At 34.7% G+C, this 24,232-nt stretch overlaps 1 protein-coding gene across 3 annotated transcripts; it reads left to right on the top strand.

Moving 5' to 3' along the window:
• The first annotated feature begins 4,981 nt into the window (after positions 1-4,981).
• LOC126820959 (adenylosuccinate synthetase isozyme 2) lies at positions 4,982-23,839 on the top strand. Of its 3 annotated transcripts, XM_050549180.2 has the most exons (13): positions 4,982-5,239; positions 10,243-10,345; positions 13,121-13,234; positions 13,430-13,487; positions 14,209-14,254; positions 16,230-16,291; positions 16,414-16,495; positions 17,085-17,208; positions 17,602-17,756; positions 17,938-18,062; positions 18,552-18,649; positions 19,084-19,233; positions 22,069-23,839. In XM_050549180.2, exons 1-13 carry the CDS (start codon positions 5,054-5,056, stop codon positions 22,116-22,118), a joined length of 1,353 nt encoding a protein of 450 aa, XP_050405137.2. In that variant the 5' UTR covers positions 4,982-5,053; the 3' UTR covers positions 22,119-23,839. The 3 variants fall into 3 exon arrangements, with proteins under 3 accessions (XP_050405137.2, XP_050405139.1, XP_050405138.2); XM_050549181.2 differs by lacking the exons at positions 4,982-5,239; positions 10,243-10,345; positions 13,121-13,234; positions 13,430-13,487; positions 16,414-16,495; XM_050549182.2 differs by lacking the exons at positions 16,414-16,495; positions 17,602-17,756; positions 17,938-18,062; ... (1 more) ...; positions 19,084-19,233; positions 22,069-23,839 and having other exon boundaries at positions 4,983-5,239; positions 17,085-17,105.
• The last annotated feature ends 393 nt before the right edge of the window (positions 23,840-24,232 follow it).

Below are 24,232 nucleotides of genomic sequence, written 5' to 3'. Positions count from 1 at the left end.
GAAATCCAGCCTTCCATCCTGATTTTGTTTCTGGAGCATATTTTATTATCTGTTCAAGAAATCTTTTTGAAACTTTGTACAAACATTAACCTATTATAGTATTTTATTTTCTGATGTATAAGTTTATTGTTTAACATACAGCAGCTAATTGAGGTAGGCAAAGGTTGTTGTGCAAACCTTACAGGGAGTAGCGATGTCTAATTTTTAAAACCAGAGCTTAATGTCATAAATTATCTCAAATCTTCTAGTAAATAGCAATCAGTCATTTGTTTTCAGAAATAGAGAGCAATATCTACTAAACAGGGCCACAATATTAGGACCAGTGACACTGTTTGCGAAATCTGATATTTATATTGATTACCAATAGCATAAACAAGTTATATTTCCTTATTTCTTCCAAACAAGTGCAAGGGCGCGGGATATTGATGACTAGTCATCTTGTTGAAGTTTTATTTCTGTTTCAGTCTCCTCTCCATTTTGAATGCCCACATTATATACCGATATATAATATTGCCGTTACCTCAAGATCTGTCCACAATTCTTATTTAACACCATCAGACTACAAATACACTCGGCAAACCTCTGCAGATTTCGGTACCCTACATCTAACCTCCGCTGATATGTAGCTACACCCATACAATTGTGATGCGGCTATCGGTTTCGAAGATTGTGTAGAGTTTTCATTGCAATGTTGTCCTTTGTTTAAAGAACATCGGATTAACTTGAAAGAAAAACAACTTCAGACGTTGAAAGCTTTGTATGATAAAACACTCTTTATGGGTGCCGCCATTTTTAATCCGGAATTCGTTATACAGCTGAGGTTAGATGTAGGGTACCGGAGTCTGCCGAGGTTTGCTGAGTGACTACAACTACCGTCTGACATTACTGAAATTTTTGTAGGTTGTCTGCTTGTGCTATACAAAGATCCTATTTATCTCCAATCTTAACGTTCCTTTGAAACAGAACTTTGTAATCACTCTAGCGGTCGCCATTATCATCCGATGTTTTATAAATTTATATAGTTGTTCTAGCTAGATTAGAAAATCTTGAGCAATTCTTGACGTTAACTTTCAGAGTTATGCCCCTTGGTTTACGAAATTTGTTAACATTTTTGAAGCTGCAAATATCATCTATCACTCTGAATGTATACAATAATAAAAACAGTAATTTTGTATGTTTTCCATTTTGGTTTTGACAAAATGTTGATGAATATTGAAAACCATTTATTTAAAACACCCACTGTACATAGCCCCGACTCTTGGATATTTGGTGATTTTTTATACGTCCATGTGGACGTTACTGTGGTCGCCCCTTTCCGTCCAGACGTCCACAATTTGTTTGTGGACACACTACAGGTCACAATTTTTATTCGATTTTGACCAAACTTAAAATATAGGTCTATCTCCCAATGATCTCGGTTCCTTTCGATATTGGCATATATCGGACCATAACTTCATGGATTATGGCCCCTGGTTGTACGGAAAATCACGTTTTTAGCTTGTTGTCCCTCTAGAGGTCACAATTATTAACCGATTTAAAAAATCGTTTGAATATATCACCGTTACACTCTAATAATGGGAGAGTTTGAATCTTGTGAAAATCAGACCAAAATGGCTGCCCCTCGTAGGCAAATTGTGTAAATATATGGTATATCAAAGTTGTGGATCCTCTAAGAGGCTACAATTTTGATTTGATTTTGATGAAACTTGAAATACATATGTATTACTCAAAGATCTTGGTTCCTTTCAATATTCACGCATATCAGATCATAACTTCCTGAATTATGGCCCTTGATTATACGAAAAATCGCGTATTTAACTTGTGGTCCCACTAGAGGTCACAGTTTTTATCCGATTTAAAAAAAAACGTTTGAATATATCACCGTTACACCCTAATGAATTTCGTGAAAATCGGACCAAAACTGCCGGACAAAATGGTCACCCCTCGTACGCAAATAGTGTATATGGTATATCAAGGTTGTGGACCCTCTAGAGGCCACAATTTTCACCCGATTTTGATTAAACTTGAAATACATGTTTATAACCCAAATATCGAGGTTCCTTCCGATATTCGCGCATATCGGATCGTAACTTCCTGAATTATGGCCCTTGATTGTACGAAAAATCGTTTTTTGTTAAGCTTGATCTCTATCCATCTTTTTCAAAATGAGGCCGTATCCTGCCTGGCAGCCGCTGGTTTATTATTAATCACTTACTAAATATATCCATACCATCGATAAATACAAGGGCTAACTGAAAAGTTCTAAGCCTGAAAAGGAAAGATCAGTTGGGTTGAAACAAACTTTTGCCACCACCAAGTACAATCATTGAATTCATCATCGACGTAAGAACTGCAACTGTGGTGTCTTCGTACCAGCTTGTGAACCTACCCATCGAAATCACCAGAAATGGACAAAGATTTTAGTGCTTAGCCAATCAAAATTGAGTTATCTACTAAAATTTGGATTTTATCTTAAGTTAAAATTTCGTGAATCAGGGCCCTCATGGATGCTTGCCAGGAAGAAATTTTCTTCACCCTAAAAAAAAAGTCGTTCACAGATAACATGACGTCATCATTACTAGGATAATTAATTATATAGAAGAATCTGTTTCAAAACGGCGCAGAATGTCACTAGACGTCAGGTATCTGACACCTTTCTGATCCGCAGACCAGGGCTTTGGAAACTTTTTTATTCCGAACTCATTGGTAATAATGTGCTCAACCCTCTCATGAGAGATGCCCACAACACCGGCAATATGGCGCGTATTCAATCCTCGATCAGCAATCACCATGTCATTGCATCCAGGGGCTAAGTGAGAGGGACGCAATGACAAGTTGTGCGTCATGGTTTTGAGTTTTTGCACCCCCTTTAGTTTTTACCCCCCCCCCCCCCCGCAAATGGCAAAAAATCAATTAGTTTTAATACGGTTTTCAACATCAAAATCATAATGCCAAACATACCGTGGGTCAGATATGCTACATATCGACTCTCAGCATGTTCCACACAACCCAATACTACACGTCGGTACTGGGAGCCGTTGATGGCCTTTCAGGACGTGGGTCATCGTCAAAACTCTCTCTCTGTCTCTCTGCCACGCTTATAAATTCGACAGCTCACTTCTTTTCTGTGGAAAAGGAAGGGGCGTCATCCCCTTAATGGGGCAAAATAAAGTATAGCTGAGTGCATGCCCAACATTAAACCTCGTCCAGACGATCATAAATTTGTTCAAACATAATACGCCATCACAGTGTGCTTTAAGGGAAAGTTTGCCCTTACAGTGGCACTACGACCTACTCTTATTTAGAATTCCAACTGTCAAGGGTTCTTTTACGTGCAGGTCAATGTGTACACGGTACCTGTTTTTGACCGATCCGAACGACTAGACACTGCTCCTTGTCAACCCCTCCGTCCTGCCCCTCTGACAAGGAGAAACCGCGCTGGAACTTCTCGGCCAATACCAGCAACGAACGCGAGACCTCCTGGTTAGCGAGCCAGCGTCTTGCTCACCGAGAAACCGCGACACCCAATTTTGTTCAAAACATTTTGATTGATGGTGCTCGTGATCCGTCGACAAATATATGATAGCCTGGACTGCTTGGAAAAACTTCAAACTTTTATGATGTTGTTAGGAATTTTTTAGCTGCAGTTTTCATCTTTCAAATGTTCCCAACGTGTAAAAAACGGAAAACGTAAAACACTGAGAGGGACATCAATGATTTGCGATTAAAAAGATGCAAATTTCGGTAAGGGTTCTTCCGTCTGATCAAAAAAATGTCACAAACATCATAGACGGGGGCGTGCCATGCTCCCTCTACGCCCACCAGCAGCAATAATATCTAGGGGTCGAAAGTGTAAACGGAAAGATACCTTCGCAAATGTGTTAGAAATTTGCCATCTAGAAACTTGATAGGGTTTTCTTTATGTTTGGTTTCATAAATAAGCTTAAACAGTCAACACGCGTTCCCCTAGAAATTATAGAGTCGGCAACCCAATTAAAATGTTACAATGAAACACGAGCAGATCAGGATCAGGCTAATCTTTGGTTCACAATAACTATTGTAACTGTATGTTTTTTTAATGATGCGATTCTTGAAAGCCATAATTAATATCAATTATTTGGTTTCACATAGATTAGCTAATTGTCTTTCAAATCGAACTAACTAATTGATTGATTGAGTAAGTGTTAATTAGTACTAATCTTTGAGAAATCCACTTTGTTTAAGCTTCCCGTATCTAAAATAAAAAAATAGGGCCCTAAAAATAATCAAATTAAAGAGTTCCAATTTTAAAAAGAAACAACATTTATTCCTATGTATTTGATTTGTATCAGATATTAGGTTACATAATTTAGTTCGTTGATGTTGTAAATATTATTAGCATTTAGCAATAGTCTAAAAGTAATTCCACGGTTTTAAAGGGTGGTTCATGTTAAATCCTATTTCATTTCACTTAATTGTAGCCTACATCAACTATTTGAGTTTACACGATGAAAGCAGCAATTTTATTTCTGTAAGCATTGCCCGACATGACTCCCTCTTGTGCAAGACGGGGGACAGCGTCTAGCCATTCGGATTGGACGAAAAATCATGGTTCCGCGTACGTAGGAATACATTATGTCCGTTACATATAACCTAGGCGTGCAATTAAACAAATCATGACACTTGGAATTGAATTGCTGTGCATGCTAAGTTTTCTAAGTCAAGTACTGTTACTGTTTATTTATAGTCGATAAAACGGGTATAATTTCCCTCTTTGCACACTGTATAGCGTATGCCCTTCTTCATTATCCCGGTTGGTGCACAACAGATGGACGTTAACGATAAACCCTATTTCATTCTTTTCATGTGATGAAATCAACCTTCGTTTTCATAAAACGAAGTAAACCGAATGAGTATCTCGGTTGTAACAACATTATCCAGTCTTAAAAACAAACAGTAAATTTAAGTACTTATTCATGAAACTGGCAAACCGAGGGAAGGTGTTTTCCCGCCAGGATATCGATCAACTGCGCACGACGAGGTCATTAATTTACAAGGTCTAGCGAAAGACGTAATGGCAGACGGGGAAATGAATGTTGTTCATGTCAATGGGCAGAATGGTGACAGTGGGGTCAAAAAAATGAAATTATCAGAGCCGAATAAAGTGACTGTTGTGCTTGGTACACAGTGGGGTGATGAAGGAAAGGGAAAAGTTGTTGATATGTTGGCGACGAATGCTGATGTTGTGTGTCGATGTCAGGTAGGTAACTGTTAAAAACTACATATTCTTCTATTTCTTCTACTTCTCTAGTCTCTCGTTGAGCAATGAGTGAGACTAGTCCACTTATTTTAATTTAAAGTGTATAACTGTAATAGGATGCTTGATTATTTATAGTAATTTGAACTTATACACAGAAGAACTAGCCTTATTAAGATCTAACTTCTCTCTAGAGATGATGATGACATGAGTGAAAATAATTGATAATCTAGGATAGGCCTAGTAGATTTAGATTTAGAATAAAATCGTCAGTGACAGATGATGAAATAATATTCTTGATACATCTCTAGTTTAATTTGGCATACCACACTAGATTTAGGAAGTCTATCAATGTTTCACGGGCCCAGGATCTAGATAAGTTTATGCTATTATGATTAATTAAACTTACAGAGGCCAATGTAGTGGCACAACTGTCGCCTACCTCCAAATATTCGGGTTTAAATTAATGAAGTGTTGTTTTTGTCTGACGTTCACCGCCATCGAAATCCATTCATAGTTACAGTGCTTTAGATTGCCCTTTTGATTGGCTGTTATAAAAGCCTTATATTTAGCCCCGCCTTCATGATGACAGTGTATCGTTTAAAAAGATGGCGATCTTAGTAACGGCTTAACGCCTCGGTTTTAAAAACGACGATTTGTTCCCGTTTCAGGTAGGATTATATGCTTAATTGTAGTTGGGTCTGGCAGAAATATTATAAATAACAATAATCAATCGTTGTTTTTATTAAAAATATTGTCAATTTTGTTTACAAATGCCGGGTGCGAATCGCTCCCGCATGTGCTACGTTGAAGGTAATGGCCTCATGTCTTATCTCGAAACACAGAGGGTTGAGAGATTATGGTTTGTTATCTAGGTTAGTTCTTGAAAATAGTGTTGAATTATAATAATAATTATTATAAATTGTGTCAGAAGATGTGGTGAAAAATAAAGAATCACAGTGAAAAATAGAAGGTAAGGATTCCAAAATAGCCTTAACAGTGGTGGTGAAGAGCTGTCTTTTCATGATATTGCAGCTTAATATTAATAGGGATGGTTAGGAACGGCCAGCGGATAGCGTCCGATCAGAGACTGTTCCTCTAATCTAAAGGAACTAGATCTAGGCCAACTACTGATCAGAGAGTGGATCTTGTGATAGGCCGAAAACCCAAAATGTGTTTTGGTCATATTTTATTATTTTAATGTAGTGTTTCACTCAAGTTAATGACTTAAATATGTTGATCAGTCAACCGGCCGGCCCTTAAGTAATTTATTTAGGTTGTTGTGAGTAAAACTACCAGGGCATGTCTAATGCTATTCTGCATTTTAAGTACTGTAAATCATTTAAAGGGGTATCATAAGTAAGATTAGATAAAGCCGCCAGTTCTCGCTATAATAGTTAAAAATATATATAATGAAAACAGCTGACAATTCCAGTCAAATTGCTTCACTCTGAACCAAGATATATTCAATTTTAGACTAGTCTCGATCGTCATTATTACCATTGGTATCAAAATAAACAGAGTCATGATTATCCATTTTCACTTAAAGTCATCCATCATAAAAGGTATTCAAATCCACTAAATATTGCAGGCTAACATTGGCATCAAGAGTTGATTATGGTCTTGATAAGCTAATTAATTAATGTCTAATTAATAATTTAGATAACATTTCGGGCCTAAACAAAGACTTGCAATAGGCAGATTTAGCTGTTTGTCTTAATATGTGGGCCGAGATATAAGACCACTCGGGCCAAGTTTAACGTGGCTGAGATAAAGACCACTTAACAATTTATAAATAATTTATTACATCAACAATGGTCTTCTATTTTGGGATGAGTTGTCATATATTGGGATAAGTGGTCTTGGGATGAGTTGTCTGGATACCTTTTTTAAAGTGCGTGATTTCCATTTTTTGGAAAATATCAAGTGTATCATAGCTTAATCCACGTTTATATGTACTCAGATTGATTATTTAATATTTAATTCAGAAGCGCTAGATAATCTCCTGGCTTGTAATCAACTGGATTAAAAACAGGTCCATTAATTAGATTCAAGAACATGTTTAGTTTAAGATGATATCATATCATGACATCATCTGACAATAAACTTGTAATTGGCCATCAGCCAACCATAGATTACAAACTGCTGGACAGTTTAACTAGGAAGAAATGTAAACATATTCTGTCAAGGGCAGCATACATCGATGGAATTTCATTCCATCATATTTTTGTAAATACGGTACTGAACAGAATTGAACCATTTTAATGTTCCTATTAGAAATTCCGACATCGTACAAGATTGATACAATATGCCTGATTAGACAGCATGTCTGAATACTCAATTGCCTTAATTATACCCGAAGTATTATTGTACCTTCGAATACCGGAAGTTTTATTATAATGCACCTCTAATACACAGAACTTAAAATATGATAGCGCTTTCTGTACATTCAAAATTTTTTTACATTATATCAAACAATTGCATAACAAAACACAATAACATAACAATACATGTACATAACAATTTATTTTGAATATATATAATCATCTGAAGTTGACTAAATAGTACTTGTCATCCAAGCATTACGATTGACTGACAGGTTGTGTCTGTCAACACCCTTAAACCATTATCTTTTCGCTTTAAAATGTCAAATACTGTAGTACGGCCAATTGAATACTTAATGGCTAATTCCTTCTGTGTAGGTCGTGGAACTTTCTCAAAATCTGCTATAATTTGCTGCTTGACATCCATACGGGCACACTTTGCAGGGCGATTACACATTATGAACACAATTTATTATTATAATGATAGTGATTCTTCATCTCAGCATTTTATATATATATGTCTCTGTATTTGACGTGAGAAACTCAAATCATATACCAAGAGATTCGAAAATTATCAAGGTAATCAACAAAAACTGACGCATATTTTATGCTCACAGATAATTGATTGGTGATTGCTTATCGGTTAACACCCACTGATTGAAGATCGGAATATCCAATGTTAATTGTACGCAAATCGTGGGACGGGACTGCTGATCGATGTCATAATTCGGAATATTCCGAATCCGGATTACACAAAACTTTTTGGGTTGAAGTAATAAGGAAATAAATCGAGACGTGAAAATAATGACGGATTTCAGAGAATGCAGTAGTATTCAGATGTTGAGAGTGACTAGTGCTGCAATGAATTGATGAACTGTGATGTTTTAGAAATCCATAATGCATGATACAATCAATACCCGTATCGTGATTCGTTATCCAAATAATAATTTCACAAAAATAGACTAATATTCCTTTAAATGCGTAAATAAGTCCATGAGCAAAATACCTTTTTTTACTTTCAGCGAGTGTTAAGGCGTTTTCGACACATGAAGTGGCTTATTACAGCTGTTTCGTCAAGATTAAAACATCAGTCTGGTTAAGCAAGTCGTGCTGGAAATTAAGTTGCATTCAAATTACACACTTGAATAACATGCAAAAAAACCCCCAACATACACCATATTAATATATATATATATACACATGTCAGTAATATGCCATTTGTGATATTACTGTATAGGAATGGTGATTTGTACAGTATACTGCATACATTGATCAGCACATATTTTCAATATATTATTATTGGATATTAAAATCTTTATAACATTATTTCCTTTGCTTTTCTGTAATATGACTGACCTGACAACGAGAAAGCTTTTAATTGGCTGAAATTGTTGTGGCAATACGAGCCAGCCAGCCAGCTGAAATTTTTTCATAATGAATTCACCAAATTCAAGTCGCACGATTAACAAAAGCAATATTGAGATGGAAATCCCCCGTACCAATTATAAAAGTCACAATTAAAGTATGGGAGTTTTTAGGATTTCCCATTAAGCATGACAGCAATGAAATCCGTTCAGTTGACCCAGAAAACACTACATAAAGTAAATCTTTAAAGTAGACCTTCGAATTTTCACAGTGAAAGACTTTCAAAATTTAACAGCATTTTTTAAATTTATTTGCATTTAAATATCCCCTACTTTTTTTGAAGAGTACACTACATAAAGATCTGACTGGTTGTACTGGAAGGTCATGTCGGGGGTCGTACAAGCTGCTTTTGACCTTGTGACGTAAGACATTGATTAATCAATCGGCGTTGACGTTTCTAGTGGTTTACCCACAGTTCCGTGCATTGCACGAACTCGCTGTAACAGACCATTTCATTGGCTGATCCTTCAACTCTTCCAGATCCTAGTGTAGTAAAGACAAGTAAAATGAAATTTTGAACTATAAAAAATGAAACGAAGTAGGATCTGTATTTTAATTGGATTGAAATATTACCAGACTTTGTCTGTGGGTCTCCGAGTAATAGCCTTTTTAGAATAGAACTGTGGGATGGGAGACGCAAGCTTTTGGCCTTGTGTGTAGCGGTAATGGGTAAATCTGCCCATCAATTTCGTTTCAATCCTAAGGAGTCCTCGAACCCCATCTCTTCTGCGTAAGTGTAATAAAATAACATATCCTTCAGGGAGTAACATCAGTATAGATAAATTGGTTGCTGAGAGAATCTATGTTAGCACTGTGAGTGGTATGTGGTATTGTAAACTGAAGTGGATCCTCAGTGGCCGTGTGAGTAAGGCACTGGCTCACTAACCAAGAGGTCCGGGTCTGATCCTGATGCTGGCTGAAAAAGTTCCTAAGAGTATTCTTCTACAACTAGTGTGGTTTACCCATGTCAGTAATGCAGGACTGAGGGTCTGACCAACAAGCATAGTCCGGTTGTTTGGATGACACGAAAAAAACCCCAAACAAACCCTTAATATCTAGGCAAAATTTCCCACATAGCACACTGCATGGCGTATGCTCTTCTTCAGTGCTGAAAAATAGGATGTTAAACCTAATTTCATTCATTCGACATTCATTGTAAACTGAGACCCCCCAGATAAGCTTCACTGATTCTTGAATATATTGTCTAAATTATAACTAAGATTTTAATATTAATGCTTATCTGATAATATTTTACAGGGTGGAAACAATGCAGGTCATAGTGTTCATGTTGGAGATAAGGAATATGCCTTTCATTTATTACCAAGTGGCATAGTTAATGAAGAGTGTACAGCAATTATAGGTAAATTTCTGATTAAGTAATTGCTTTATCCAGTTATTGAATGCCTGCTAAGCATGATTAAGATAATTTACACACCTTGGGATGTTTTTTCCTTTGATCTCCCAAGCATGTTATGAAACGTATCAACCTGTTGTGACGTCATCAGAGGATGATATATCCCCCCTGATGACGTCACAACAGGACTACAGGCTCTGCAAAGAAAAAGGACACAAATTCTTTCTTTTAACATTTTGTTCACTTACTGTACAATGTTGTCAAACGATTCGGACGACGAACTTTGCCAGGCCCATGTTACTTAGCTTCTTACGGAATTTTGTGCGTAATATTCATCATATTATATTGTTTACTACCAAAACGAATCTAGACATCCAAAAAATAAATCTTATATACTCATATATTCCAGCGCACACAGGATTTTTTGCTCACTATCGTGTTTATTATTCCGCCACACTGACCAACTGTTAAAAAGGTTCACATATCCGAGTACATTAATCCTTGTTAAATATTTTCTGCATAAATTCTGCATTTTGTCTAGCTTTAAATAATTCTTTGTCAGAATCTCCTTTTTTCTTATTTCATCCATATTTTCTACAAACGGACTTGCACGCATCAGTTCGTCGTCCGAATCGTTTGACAACATTGCACAAAATGAATGCCATTTTGTGAACACATGGTTACTAAAATGTAATACACGTGCAACTTACGACTTGTTTTCTTAATTTTGTCATATCAGTCGCAGGGCCGATATGGGCTAAACCATTGTCTTATAGGTGAAATCAATTAGGATAGATTTAACATTGATGTCAGTGTGTAAGGCAAATATTACCCTAATGCCCTCGGTCGATATGTGAAATAACCCACGGCCTCCAGCCTTGGGTTATTTCACATATCCACTCTTGGTTACGATACTATTTATCTCTTAAGGCAGGAGAGAATAAAAAATTTTATACGCCCACATTTTCATGTGGACGTATATTGTCTTCGCCCCTGTCCGTCTGTCCACAATTTGTTTGTGGACACACTACAGGCAGAGTTTCCGATAACCGGTATTTTCCGGTTTTATACCGGTAAATTTTAATGTGTACCGGTAAATTATCTTCCCGGCGGTCCATGGGACGGGTAAACAATGATACAGAAAATCATAAACGTCAACAAAATTAACTGCAAAATTTAATATACGTCTCTGCGTAATCGTTTATCTTAGCACCATAGTTTTTGTCTGTCACCTTTTTAGTTTTTATTCATTCGACGATGATAGACAAACGACACAATGATCATGTGACAACCACAATTGAAATTTCTTTAAAATCTTTTTTTTTTTGACTATGACATAGCCTTTAATAATATCGATAACATTTATAAAACAAAGCTTCTGTCAGCATGTGTATAAAGTAAAAAATCATAATGTTAAACAGTATTTAAAACTAAAGCTAACTTCGCCGATTCATTGACCTAATTCCAGCGATGTCACGTGTCATCGGTATTCCAAGATGATACCCGAAAAATATGTTATTAATGACTGTTTCTCAGAATATTCAGTGTTCTATCAGTGGATTATATTCAATGAAGATTTAAATTGAACTAACAACTGATCTGTGAAACCATCACATCTATGATCCAATTATTATTTTAATATCTACCTGGAATTCATATGGAGCGTCAATCAAAGACGCGAGGTTCTCGAGATTCACAATACAATCCATGACGAGATCCACCTGGCTTATTTTCACAGTGTGTTCAAATTCTCACAGCATGTTTCAATGAAGGGTTTATTTATTTGAATACATTTACAAGAATGATTAGCGGTAAAATTTTGTTTTCATCAGACTGGTAAAATTACGAGTGGACCAGTATTTTTGACCTCTACCGGTACGATGTACCGGTAATTTTTTTAAGCTAGCGGAAACACTGACTACAGGTCATAATTTTTATTTAATTTTGACGAAACTTAAAATATAGGTCTATCTCCCAAAGATCTCGGTTCCTTTCGATATTGGCATATATTGGACCATAATTTCATGGATTATGGCCCCTGATTGTATGAAAATTCATTTTTTAGCTTGTGGACACTCTAGAGGTCACAATTTTCATCTGATTTTGATGAAACTTGATTGTATGAAAAATCGCGTTTTTAGCTTGTGGTCCCTCTAGAGGTCACAGTTTTTATCCGATAAATCGGATCAAAACCGCCGGACAAAATGGCCACCCCTCGTACGCAATTTGTGTATATATGGTATATCAAGGTTGTGGACCCAATGGAGGCCACAATTTGGATCTGATTTTGTTGAAACTTGAAATACATATTTATAACCAAATGATCTTGGTTCCTTTTGATATTCACACATATCAGATCGTAACTTCCAGAATTATGGCCCTTGATTGTACGAAAAATCGCTTTTTTAGCTTGTGGTCCCTCTAAACGTCTCAGTTTTTATCCGATTGAAGAAAAACGCTTGAATATTTCACCGTTACCCTTAATGACGACTAAATTCGAATTTCATGAAAATCGGACCAGAACTGCCTGAATAAATGACTGCCCTTTGTATGCAAATAGTGTAAATATATGGTATATCAAGGTTGTGCACCCTCTAGAAGTCACATTTTTGATCAAATTTTGATGAAACTTGAAATATAGCTTTATAATCCAAAGATCTTGGTTCCTTTCGATATTCGCGCCTATCGGATCATAACTGCCTGAATTATGGCCCTTGATTGTACGAAAAATCGATGTATGTTCATCCTCTGATATGAAAACAACTTTATCAATTTTTTCAGGTAATGGTGTGGTCGTACATTTACCTAATCTTTATGAAGAAATTAAGAAGAATGAAAAACATGGTTTACCGGGTTGGAAAAAAAGACTTCTGATTTCTGACAGAGCTCATTTAGGTATTTTGAAAAACAGTGTATAACAATTCTGTAACCTTCTTCTTTTAATTTGATCAAGAAAATAATTTTAGCAATAAAAATATTCTAAATCTAAAAGGAAATCCAAACAGTGAATATTGGCTGGTAAAAGTTAACCTTTTGTGTATTTTGCAAAGTAAAATGATTTCTATTCTTTTTATTTTCCCTACAATTCAGTATTTGACATGCATCAACAGGTTGATGGGTTACAAGAATCAAGTCGAGGCAAAAATTCGTAAGTAGGCAATTTCTTAATTGCAAATGGTTTCTATCCATTAATAGATTAGATAAATAATTGGGATTACTTCAAACTGGTCATAGTCAGATATAACTTGGCATTTAGGTCTTATATCACATTAGGTCACTGGGCTAGATAATATGCTGACTTGAGAGTTCAGAAGAAAATAGATTCACTTATGTCTATGTGATAGTAGGCCTAATTGTTTTGTCATCAAATCTAATAGTAAAAAAACCCATAAAAATTACATACGAAAGTTTAAAAAATTATATGTGCCATACAACTAAAAGCTAAAAATAAAAACAAAATATGGGCTTATAATATTACATTTAGCCATATAATAAATGTAATCGTAAACCTATTACCTACATGGTAATTGGGATTCTGCCAACTGATTGTATTATATGTAGATCTGAGTGCCAAACAATTAACTGTACTGTAAATTGTTATGTTATATAGTTATTATTGTTCAACATGTGCCTACCAGCTGTCATTATTCAACCAATGATCAATACGATGAATATTTATAATAAAAGAATTGAATTGTTTTTTAGAGGAAAAAATATTGTAAAAAGTTAAGCAATGTTCAGTCTATAAGGTTATATATTTTGTTCAAGGGTTGGTAAATAATTGATGTCTAACTGGTCAGTTGTTAATTAACTTTCCTGTACTGATATTATCGTAATCATCATGATTTAATAATTAATTGTGTTTTCAGTATTGGTACAACAAAAAAGGGAATTGGACCAACATATTCATCCAAGGTGATTAAATATACTACTGTATTATTTATATGTACCGGTATGGTTATAAACATATGCATCATGGTTAGATTTAAAAACTGAAACTTTAAAGGGTACTGGGGGGAGGGCGTGGGGGGATGGGTGGCCGAATGGTCTAACACTTGCTCTTTAAAATCATAAGGTCTGTCATTGAGTCAAGTGGCGTGGTTTAAATCCCACAGTCATACGTGACAAGGAGTAGGGTCGCCTGCCTGATCTTGTGGACATTATCCTGGTGCTTAAGTTTCCTCTCACTGCCTAACGTGGAAACAATTTATTGAAAACAAATTGTAGCATAATTGGTCCTGAAATTACTTAGTTTGTGTTGAGTTGACGTTAAACATCATTTTTATACGTCCACATTCCTAATGTGGACATATATTGGCGTCACCCCTGTCTGTGTGTGTGTATGTATGTATGTGTGTCTATGTGTTGCCTACAGGCCACAATTCTTAAGTGATCATCTTGAAACTTTACATACTTATTCCTTATACCCTAAGGATGATGCCTATTGTTTTTGGTGCATGCCCGACCCCCAGGGTCAGAGCCACACCCATTTTTTTAATTTCTTTGTTTGTCATCTACAGGCTGCATTTAACGTATCATCTTGAAACTATATACTTATTCTTTGTACCCCAAGGAACACCACTATCGTTGGGGTGCATGCCCAACCCCCAGGGGCAGAGCCACACTCATTTTCTTTTTATGTGTCTGTGTGTTGCTTACAGGCCACAATTGTTAAGTGATCATCTTGAAACTTTACTTACTTATTCCTTATACCCTAAGGATAATCCCTATTGTTTTTGGTGCATGCCCGACCCCCGGGGTCAGAGCACGCCTATTTCTTGTATTTGTTTATTTGTCGTCTACAGGCCGCATTTCTTAATGTATAATCTTGAAACTTTGCATACTTATTCTTTGTACCCTAAGGAACACCCCTATCGTTTGGAGTGCATGCCCAACCCCCAGGGGCAAAGCCACGCCCATTTTCTTTTGTGTGTGTCTGTGTGCTGCCTACAGACCACAATTCTTAATCGATCGTCTTGAAAAAATTTTGTATGAATTCCTTATACCCTATTCTTAAGTGATCATGTTGAAACTTAACACACTTATTCCTTATACCCTATGGATGATCCCTATTGTTTTTGGTGCATGCCCGATCCCCAGGGGCAGATCAACTTGGAATACTTATTCCTTATACCCTAAGGACGGCAACTATTGATGTTGTCATTTCAATAACAGGGTGGTACCTATTTATATTGTTCCATATCCAACCCCCAGGGGCAGAGCCACACCCATTTTTTGTAGTTATCGTCTACAGACTGCAATTCTGAATGGATCATCTTGGAACTTTGCATATTTATTCCTTATACCATAAAGATGACCTCTTATCATATTACAGCCATTTCATATTTCATTCTTCATTTTAAAAGAGAGAGAGAGAAATGGGGTTTAACGTCCACTCGACACAAACTAGGTCATTTCGGGACTAACATATGGTTTAATTTTATTTCAATAATTCGCTTGCGCATAGGGGTCTTTAGCAGTGGGAGGAAACCGGAGGACCCGGAGAAAACCCACGAGGTTGGACAGGCGGCCCTACTCCTTGTCACGTAGAACCGGGGATTCATTTTAAAAAGTACCATATCAATCAATGCTGGAATGTGGACGTATATTGCATTGTTAGCGATGTTCTCATCTCTATCTGTTGTTTACCATACAGAAAATCACATTGAGCCCCTTTCAAACTTTGAATTGAAGATTTTAACTATGAAATAGTACTATATTGTGTTGTTGATTATACCTGTTATCTATCGGTTCATTTACTGTTTGTTAAAATTTGGCAAAGTAGAAGATTTACTGTAGTGATGGTTACATTCCAGTTAGTTTCCCATCAGAAATTTATATCGTCTTTTTATTATTGAAAACAATGATTTTTTATCTTTTAATTCTTCAGGTGACAAGAAATGGTTTACGTATGTGTGATCTAGTTGGAGATTTCACCGTCTTTTCTGATAAGTAAGTCACTAACTCTATACAATATATTATGTACTGGAAGATAGTGTACCTGCAGAGGTTTTAAAATGATTGCTACCCTGTAATGGGCTGTCAACATCTTTTTCTACTATATGTTATTACAGATTCAGAAATCTGGTTGACTACCACAAGAAAATCTATCCAGATCTGAACGTTGATGTTGAGTCGGAACTACAAAGATATGAAGTAAGTCTGAAGACACGACTTTCACGAAAGCAAAAACACTTCTGTTAGACACCTACACCGCATGGGAGAAACTTAGAAACACACTGTTTGATATGAAGTATGTTAGACAAATACAAAGAGAAAACCAGATATTCTATGAATTACTGTTTGAATGGCATTTAGTAATTGAGCACATTAATTGTTATCCATATAACTTTGTGTTTATTCTATGAATTATCAGAATTAATCTTGGTGATCTACATTATGTACTGTGTCAGTAATTTGACTCGAGATTTATGTGTAATATGCAATACTTCCTTGTTGGGCTTAGAAATCTGGTAGTTCATTGTGTACTATATAAAAACTTATATTAGATGATACATAAAACAAAAAAGTATGGTTTTGGTAGAATGACATATTGTATCTCTACTTTGAATTTTAGTAAATAATTTGTCCACTTAAATTGTAAACAGAACTTGCTGTTCAATTCACATTTGAAAACTCTTGACAAAACATTACATAATTACACACTGTTATAATGATTAAAAATGTCTGAGCTCATATGTCCTAGTTATAATAGTTATATATCAGTTTTTATTTCTTGTTTCAGAAATTAAGAGAAGAAATCCAACCCTTAGTTACAGATACTATTGGTCATATGTATACGGCCATCAAAGATGGTAAAAATATTCTTATTGAAGGTGCTCAATCTGCAATATTAGATATAGATTTTGGTAAGTTTCTTTATGTGCCCATATTATCTTGCCTTGTATGTTTGGGTTTAATGACAGTGATTTCACTTATAGCACAGTAGACTTTACAAGCTTTTGTCTATGTTAAATATTTGTGTCAAATTCTGTTTTTATCCAGGAGTTTGCATATTTCTAAGACCTATTTACGAATAGAATTTTGAAAACCAAGCAAAAATTATTCCACGCTTCTTACTCAAATCTATTAAACTGGATCTATCCATGTTTAGTTGATTGTTGACATCTATATTGAGATGGATGTTTGAATATATCCAAAAAAGTGACAACTAAAACAATAGGCCTGAATCCAATATGGTTATCTTTAAAGTCCCCTATTCACTGAAATATGATGTAAATTATAATGTATTATTTATACAGGTTTGTATCCGTATGTGACATCATCAAATTGTACGATAGGTGGGGTATGTACAGGATTAGGTATACCACCTAGAAGTATAGGTAATGTGTATGGTGTAGTTAAAGCTTATTTAACACGGGTTGGTGCTGGTGGTTTCCCCACTGAACAAAGTAATGTAAGTTATTTACTAAAACACACTTTATATTTTTAACATTAATGAACAGACATGGTGAAAACTAAACGTAAAGAAAGTAAATAGTTAACAAGGTTGTTTTCCATATCCTCTAACACATTCATTTATTGTTTAGTCATAGAAGTTGATCAAATTGATGAAATATTATTGGTTTTATTTTAAGGAAATTGGTGAAGTTTTATTAAAAAGAGGTGCTGAGTATGGTGTTACTACTGGTCGTCCAAGAAGATGTGGTTGGTTAGATATGGTCATGTTACAATTTGCCAATATGATTAATGGCCTTACTGCGTAAGTTTCATACTTTAATATCGAGTTATTATGTGCATTGAATTATATGTTTGTATGTATGTATGTATTGCTTTCTTATAAAGGTCACTATCCTTTGCTATCTTATTTACTTTCGGTCCGCAGTAATACTACAGCTATTGGTAAGTGAAAGCATAAAATTAACTTGGGTAACATGATAACCTAGGAGCCATTTGATTTATAAACTTAGAAAGCAGGAATTTAACACTATAGAACGATGAATTTGTATACTTTAGATGTAGTTAGTTCATGGCTCAGTAAGTAGATATTTTATAGTCAACAACACCCATTTTGATTCTGAAATGTTGCTTAATGACTTGATAATAATTTCAGATATGCATTTCGGTTTCTTCTTGGGAGGAATTCTATATTAAAAGAATGTTTGTTGTAATTTATCCCTTGATTCTGTATTGATAATAGTCATTTCTGGAAGCTAATAAAGTTAGCATTGTGTGAATGTCATATTTTCAGATTGGCTATCACTAAATTGGACATTCTGGACACCTTTAAAGAAATAAAAATTGGTGTTGCATATCATGTGAATGGTGAAAAAATTAATACCTTCCCAGGTAAGTAGTAAATTTTGATCAATTTATACATCCTATTCAAGAAAAATCAGATAGCATGGACTGTTTGAGTCAGATTGGAGTGGCTCATTAATTTGCTTGTCAGGTATATGATGGCAGAATCAAACTATCATCCATGATGAATCCTTAAATAGTATTTCCTCATAAACACAAAGTTTTGAGAGGGATTTGAAGCAAATGTTTGATAGATTAATTAGTTTGAATATGTATTTAGTCTAAATATATCATCAAATGACACAGTTTGTATGCGGGAAGGTATCTTTAAATGATTGAGTAATGAATAGTAATAATCAGCTTAAAAACAAGTATTTGTGTTAACTCCAAGTAATACATTTGAGGTAAAATATAACTGTGTCAAATACAAATAGATGAAACACTTCCTTTTACTTGTAATGGTATGTTTTTTTATTGTTCAGCATCTGATGAAGTGTTACAGAAAGTAAAAGTTGAATATTTAACACTGCCTGGTTGGGAAACAAGTACCGAAAATGTTCGAAAATTTACAGATTTACCTCCTAATGCCCAAAGATATATTAAAACCATTGAACGTTTAATAGGAGTACCTGGTAAGTCTTGTCTTATTAGTTCTTAATAAAAAATTACTGATATGATTGACTACAAACAAATTGTTCTTGATGGCCGATAATGCAGTTTAAACAAGCTGTGTGGTTTATTCTAAAAGAAGTTAAAATAAAAGGAATCGGTATCTCTGAAAATTGCCATACCTTATATATTACACAGTAAATGATAATAAACATCGTCTGCTAAATAATAGCACTCATAGTCGTATGGTCAAGTCAAACTTCTGCTGTCGTCTATACAGCATTCCAATAGAAATACTATTCGACATTTCTAAATATATATATAGCTTGTATAAATTTTGTTTAAAATAAAAACATAACCCCTATTCAAAATCTAATCATAAACGCTTGAAAATTCCATCAAAATATAATCTATTTCTTCCGGAATTATTCTCATTGGAAATTTTTATGTGCCATCTCTCGTAATTTCTCACGTCTCGCGAGAGTTCCACTTTTCATTTCAGTTAAATTAACCAATGTTGCATAGGCGCCATCTATTTTTAGCAACATATTCATCAGAATTTTATTACCATGTGCGATAACATTATATTAATCGAATACACCAAATAAATGTTCACAATGACAGCATGGCGGCGATCAGAATATGAGTCTTTCACACTCTTTTGAAAAAAAAAACCAAATACATGTCCATGATTTACAAATATAGAGAGTGATTTTCAATTTTAAGGCGAGGGAGAAAAACCTCCCCTCCCTCGCATCAAAAAACAGTGACTGGAGTTATGGCCCTTGATCACTTCAAAAAATCTTGTGGACGCTCTAAAGGCCAATGTTAATATTCAATTGACTATAAATTTATACACAGTGTTTAAGGTCATGAGATGAAAAAGCCTATTGATTTTCAACGATTTCTGATAATTACTGCCAGACTTTAAATTTATACGCAGTGTTTGAGGTCATGAGATGAAGAATCCAATTGATTTTCAACAATTTCCGATAATTACTGCCAAAGTTATGGCCCTTGATCACTTTGAAAAATCTTGTGATGCTCTAGAGGCTTATGTTATCATCCGATTGACTTCAGATTGATACATAGCGTTTAAGGTCTTGAAACGAACATTGATTTCAATGAATTTTGATCCATGATATTAAATATTTCGTATACTAAACGTTAACATTGGGCAGAAATTTATAAAAACCAAACAAATTTTAATGATTTTTTGATAATTACTTAATGAGTTGTTACTCTTAATCAGATTTAAGTGTATTATAATTGTTTCATTACTGAAAAAGTAAAAATATGCGACAACTCTTGTTGACTGCCCGGACGATTTAGTTGCTGTGGGCGTGTTTCGTTGCCTGGCAACCTATATTTTAATTTATTTTCCATCTTTCATTTTATTATACGCCCACATTTTCATGTGGACACAAATTGTTGTCACCCCTGTCCGTCCACAATTTGTTTGTGGACACTACAGGTATTGAATTGAAACTTCATGGATTATGGACCCTGAATGTACGAAAAATCACGTTTTTAGCTTGTGGACACGCTAGAGGCCACAATTTTGATGACACTTGAAATACATGTTTATAACGCAAAGATTTTGGTTGCTTTCAATATTCACGCATATCGGATTGTAACTTCCTGAATTGTGGCCCTTGATTGTACGAAAAATCATGTAGTTACGTGTAGTTAGCTTGTAGACCCTCTAGAGGTCACAATTTTTATCCGATTTAAAAAAAAACATTTGTATATATCACTGTTACACCCTAATGATGGTCGAGTGTGGATTTCATGAAAATCGGTTGAAAACTTCTGGACAAAATGACCGTCCCTTGTACGCAAATAGTGTAAATATATGGTATATCAAGATCTAGGTTCCTTTCGATAATCGCGGTTACGGGGTCGTAACTTCCTGAATTATGGTCCTTGATTGTAAGAAAAATTGCGTTTTTATCTTGTGGTCCATCTAGAAGTCACAATAGTACGCAAAAAGTGTAAAAGTATGTAATACGCAGCTTGTGGTCTCTATAGAAGTCACAATTTTTATCCGATATTGATGAAACTTGAAATTGTATGATTATAATCCAAAGATCTTGGTTCCTTTCGATATTTGCGCATATCGGACTGTAACTTTCTGGATTATGGCCCCTGATTATACAAAAAATCATGTTTTTAGTTTGTGGACCCTCTAGAGCTCACAATTTTATCCCATTTTAAAAAGCGTTGAAATGTATCACCGTTAAACCTTAATGACGGTTGAGTTCAAATTTCGTGAAAATCTGACTCAAACTGCTTGACAAAATGGCTGCTCCTTGTACACAAATAGTGTAAAAGTATGTAATACATGTACCAAGGTTGTGGACTCTAGAAGCCACAATTTTTATCCAATTTTGATGAAACTTTATATATATTTTTATCCCAAGTATTTCAGTCTATTTCGATATTCGCGCATTTCAGACCATAACTTCCTGGCCCATCTCTTGCAAAATGTGGGCGTATCTTTCTGGCAACCGCTGATTTTACATATTTTAAATCTGTTTTGTTATTGTCTCGCAAAAATGCTGCAATCATTCCAAGACATGTCCACAAATTTTATTTTATATAAGTGAGATCTTATGCCATGTAGAAAATTGAACCATAAAGACAAATGGAATAAAGATAAATTTAATTAGAAAGATCCAAGGTCTTATATTGTTTGGGGCCCAGCAAGCGATTGCTTGTTTACAATCTCGGAGCTAAAGTTCTCATTGAATAGCTAATTAAGTGACATAGTGCTTTGAAGAAGCCATCAAAATTTAATTATTAATGATAATTACTTTATGGATTAAAGAATAATAATTAAAATATTTTTATTTCAGTTCGATGGGTTGGAGTTGGAAAAGACAGGTTTTCAATTATAGAGATATGAACTTTAGAAATTCATCCAATAACTGCTGAAAATGTAAATAGTATGGTTGCTGTTGGGCATTAAACTCCATCCCATATAATTCAAATAACCACTGATCACCATTAGTGTGAAATGTCTTTTGCTTTCCTAAGACCTGACGATCATGACCTAGCCACACACTGACACTAATAACTACCCAAAACTAAACCCTAACCGAAGCCCTGGGTCATGATGATCAAGACAAATAAAATAGCAAGAGGGCATTTTACATGAACAGCACTACTAATCATGCTAAATCAGTTGTTACAGGGTAAATCAACAGTATTGTTAGAACAGAGTTAAATAAGTTCTTCCAAAAATTTTCATAACCTTTAAGGCTCTTGTCCACACTTTACAAATTATTTTATGCCATTCAAGTCTTTTACAGTGTCACATACCCATATGTTGCTTGGTTGTAGTTTCAATCCTACTACAGAAAATTGTTTCACTAAAAACTATGGAATATTCAACAGAGAATCTTGTAGAAATGGGTACTTAAAGTCTGATTTCTGGGTGTTTTTATTTCTATTTATTTAAAGTTGCTGATATCATCATTTGCATTTTTGGAACAATGTCTAATACTTCACGGTCTATTCCATGCAAAAATGTACTCTCATTGATAATTTAACATTTAGTTAAAAAAAAAAATTAAAATATCAACAGATAATCTCTCAACTTGGATTTAACAATAGGTTTTAGTGAAGATTATATGTTGCCTGTTGACATATATCCCATTTATATCATCTACAACAGATGTCTATTGTTTACAAATTTTCAATTCATATCTTTGTAAATACTAAACTGAATTGATCCATTTTGAATCTCATATCCTACTTAGAGATTCTGTTATCACAATGGTAGTTTTCGAAGGAATAAGATATCCCTCGAATGAGATCAGAGACTTTATGTATGATAATTGTTATACTTTGAATTTGTGGGCAGCTTTAAGTAAGTGAAATTTCAAACAGCTTATTGCATTTATGGGTTCTTTATATTAGGGAGTGGTTATGGGTTATACACAGAAATATATCCTATTTTTAATTTTTGACAACTATTTTTTTGAAATGTGTGTGTAAGTATATATATGTAATCTTTTTAATAAATGTTAAATTAAATTGTAAGACAAACAATAATGCACAAATGAACTGAGATTTATATACATTATTAAATTACTGAATTTTATTTGTGTACTATACTCAGTTTTAATTGATCAATCAACATATAGTTAATGCAAAACTCTTTTAAATATATATCTTTTATGAAAATGTGTTTTTTTATGATTTGAAATCTCTTGCCATAGTTGTGCCAATTTTTAAATTCTTAAAGGCAATTACTGTCAACTCCCATGACAACTGTCTAATAAATCTTGAATATTCTGCTTTAGAACCCATGCGATTTTTCATGTCAACAAAATTAATATGAAAAAAAACAAACCAGTTTTGAAAAGATATTTGCATAACAGATACTGTTAAGATTTGATTTGCACATTAATATTTACTGAAAATTCCTTTTAAATGCCAACAAAATGTTAAGATGCACTTCATTTTAAACAAAACCATCTTGGTAATTAATATTTTGTAGAGAGATGATATTCTTGATATGATAACTGTCTTGTTAACTATTTCAATAAAGTGATATTTTAGTATTAAAGATTCCTACATGTCCTATTAAATTTATAATATTGAATAAACTGTTTTAATGTGCATTGTTTGAGAGTATTATTTTTATACACCCACATTTTCATGTGGACGTATTATTCCGTCTCCCCCTGTCCTTCACACTTGTTGGTGGACATTTTTATCTGATTTTGACAAAACTTGAAATATAGGTTGATATCCCAAAGATCTCGTTTCTTTTCGATATTGGCCTGTGTCGCACCGAACAAAATCATGTTTTTAGCTTGTGGACACTCTTAGAGGTCACAATTTATATATGGTGTTCGCCGAGAATGATTCCCCCAGGGTTTTTATATGCCCACATTGAAATGTGGTCGTATCTTGCCGTCGTCCCCATCGTCCATGCACTTGCTGCCATTCAGTGCAGAGCTCTATCTTCGAAGTTATCTGTGTGACGGCTGCACTTCGCCCTCAAATAAC

The sequence above is a fragment of the Patella vulgata genome, chromosome 5, assembly GCF_932274485.2.
Source record: "Patella vulgata chromosome 5, xgPatVulg1.2, whole genome shotgun sequence".
Taxonomy (NCBI): Eukaryota; Metazoa; Mollusca; class Gastropoda; family Patellidae; genus Patella; species Patella vulgata.
This window is presented reverse-complemented; position numbering and strand designations above follow the sequence as displayed.

Coding starts and splice junctions, on each gene's coding strand:
- LOC126820959 (XM_050549180.2), top strand. CDS start 5,054: ATGGCAGACGGGGAAATGAATGTTGTTCATGTCAATGGGCAGAATGGT. Junction 10,346..13,120: donor AGAGTGTACAGCAATTATAG/GTAAATTTCTGA, acceptor CAATTTTTTCAG/GTAATGGTGTGGTCGTACAT. Junction 16,496..17,084: donor CGGAACTACAAAGATATGAA/GTAAGTCTGAAG, acceptor TTCTTGTTTCAG/AAATTAAGAGAAGAAATCCA.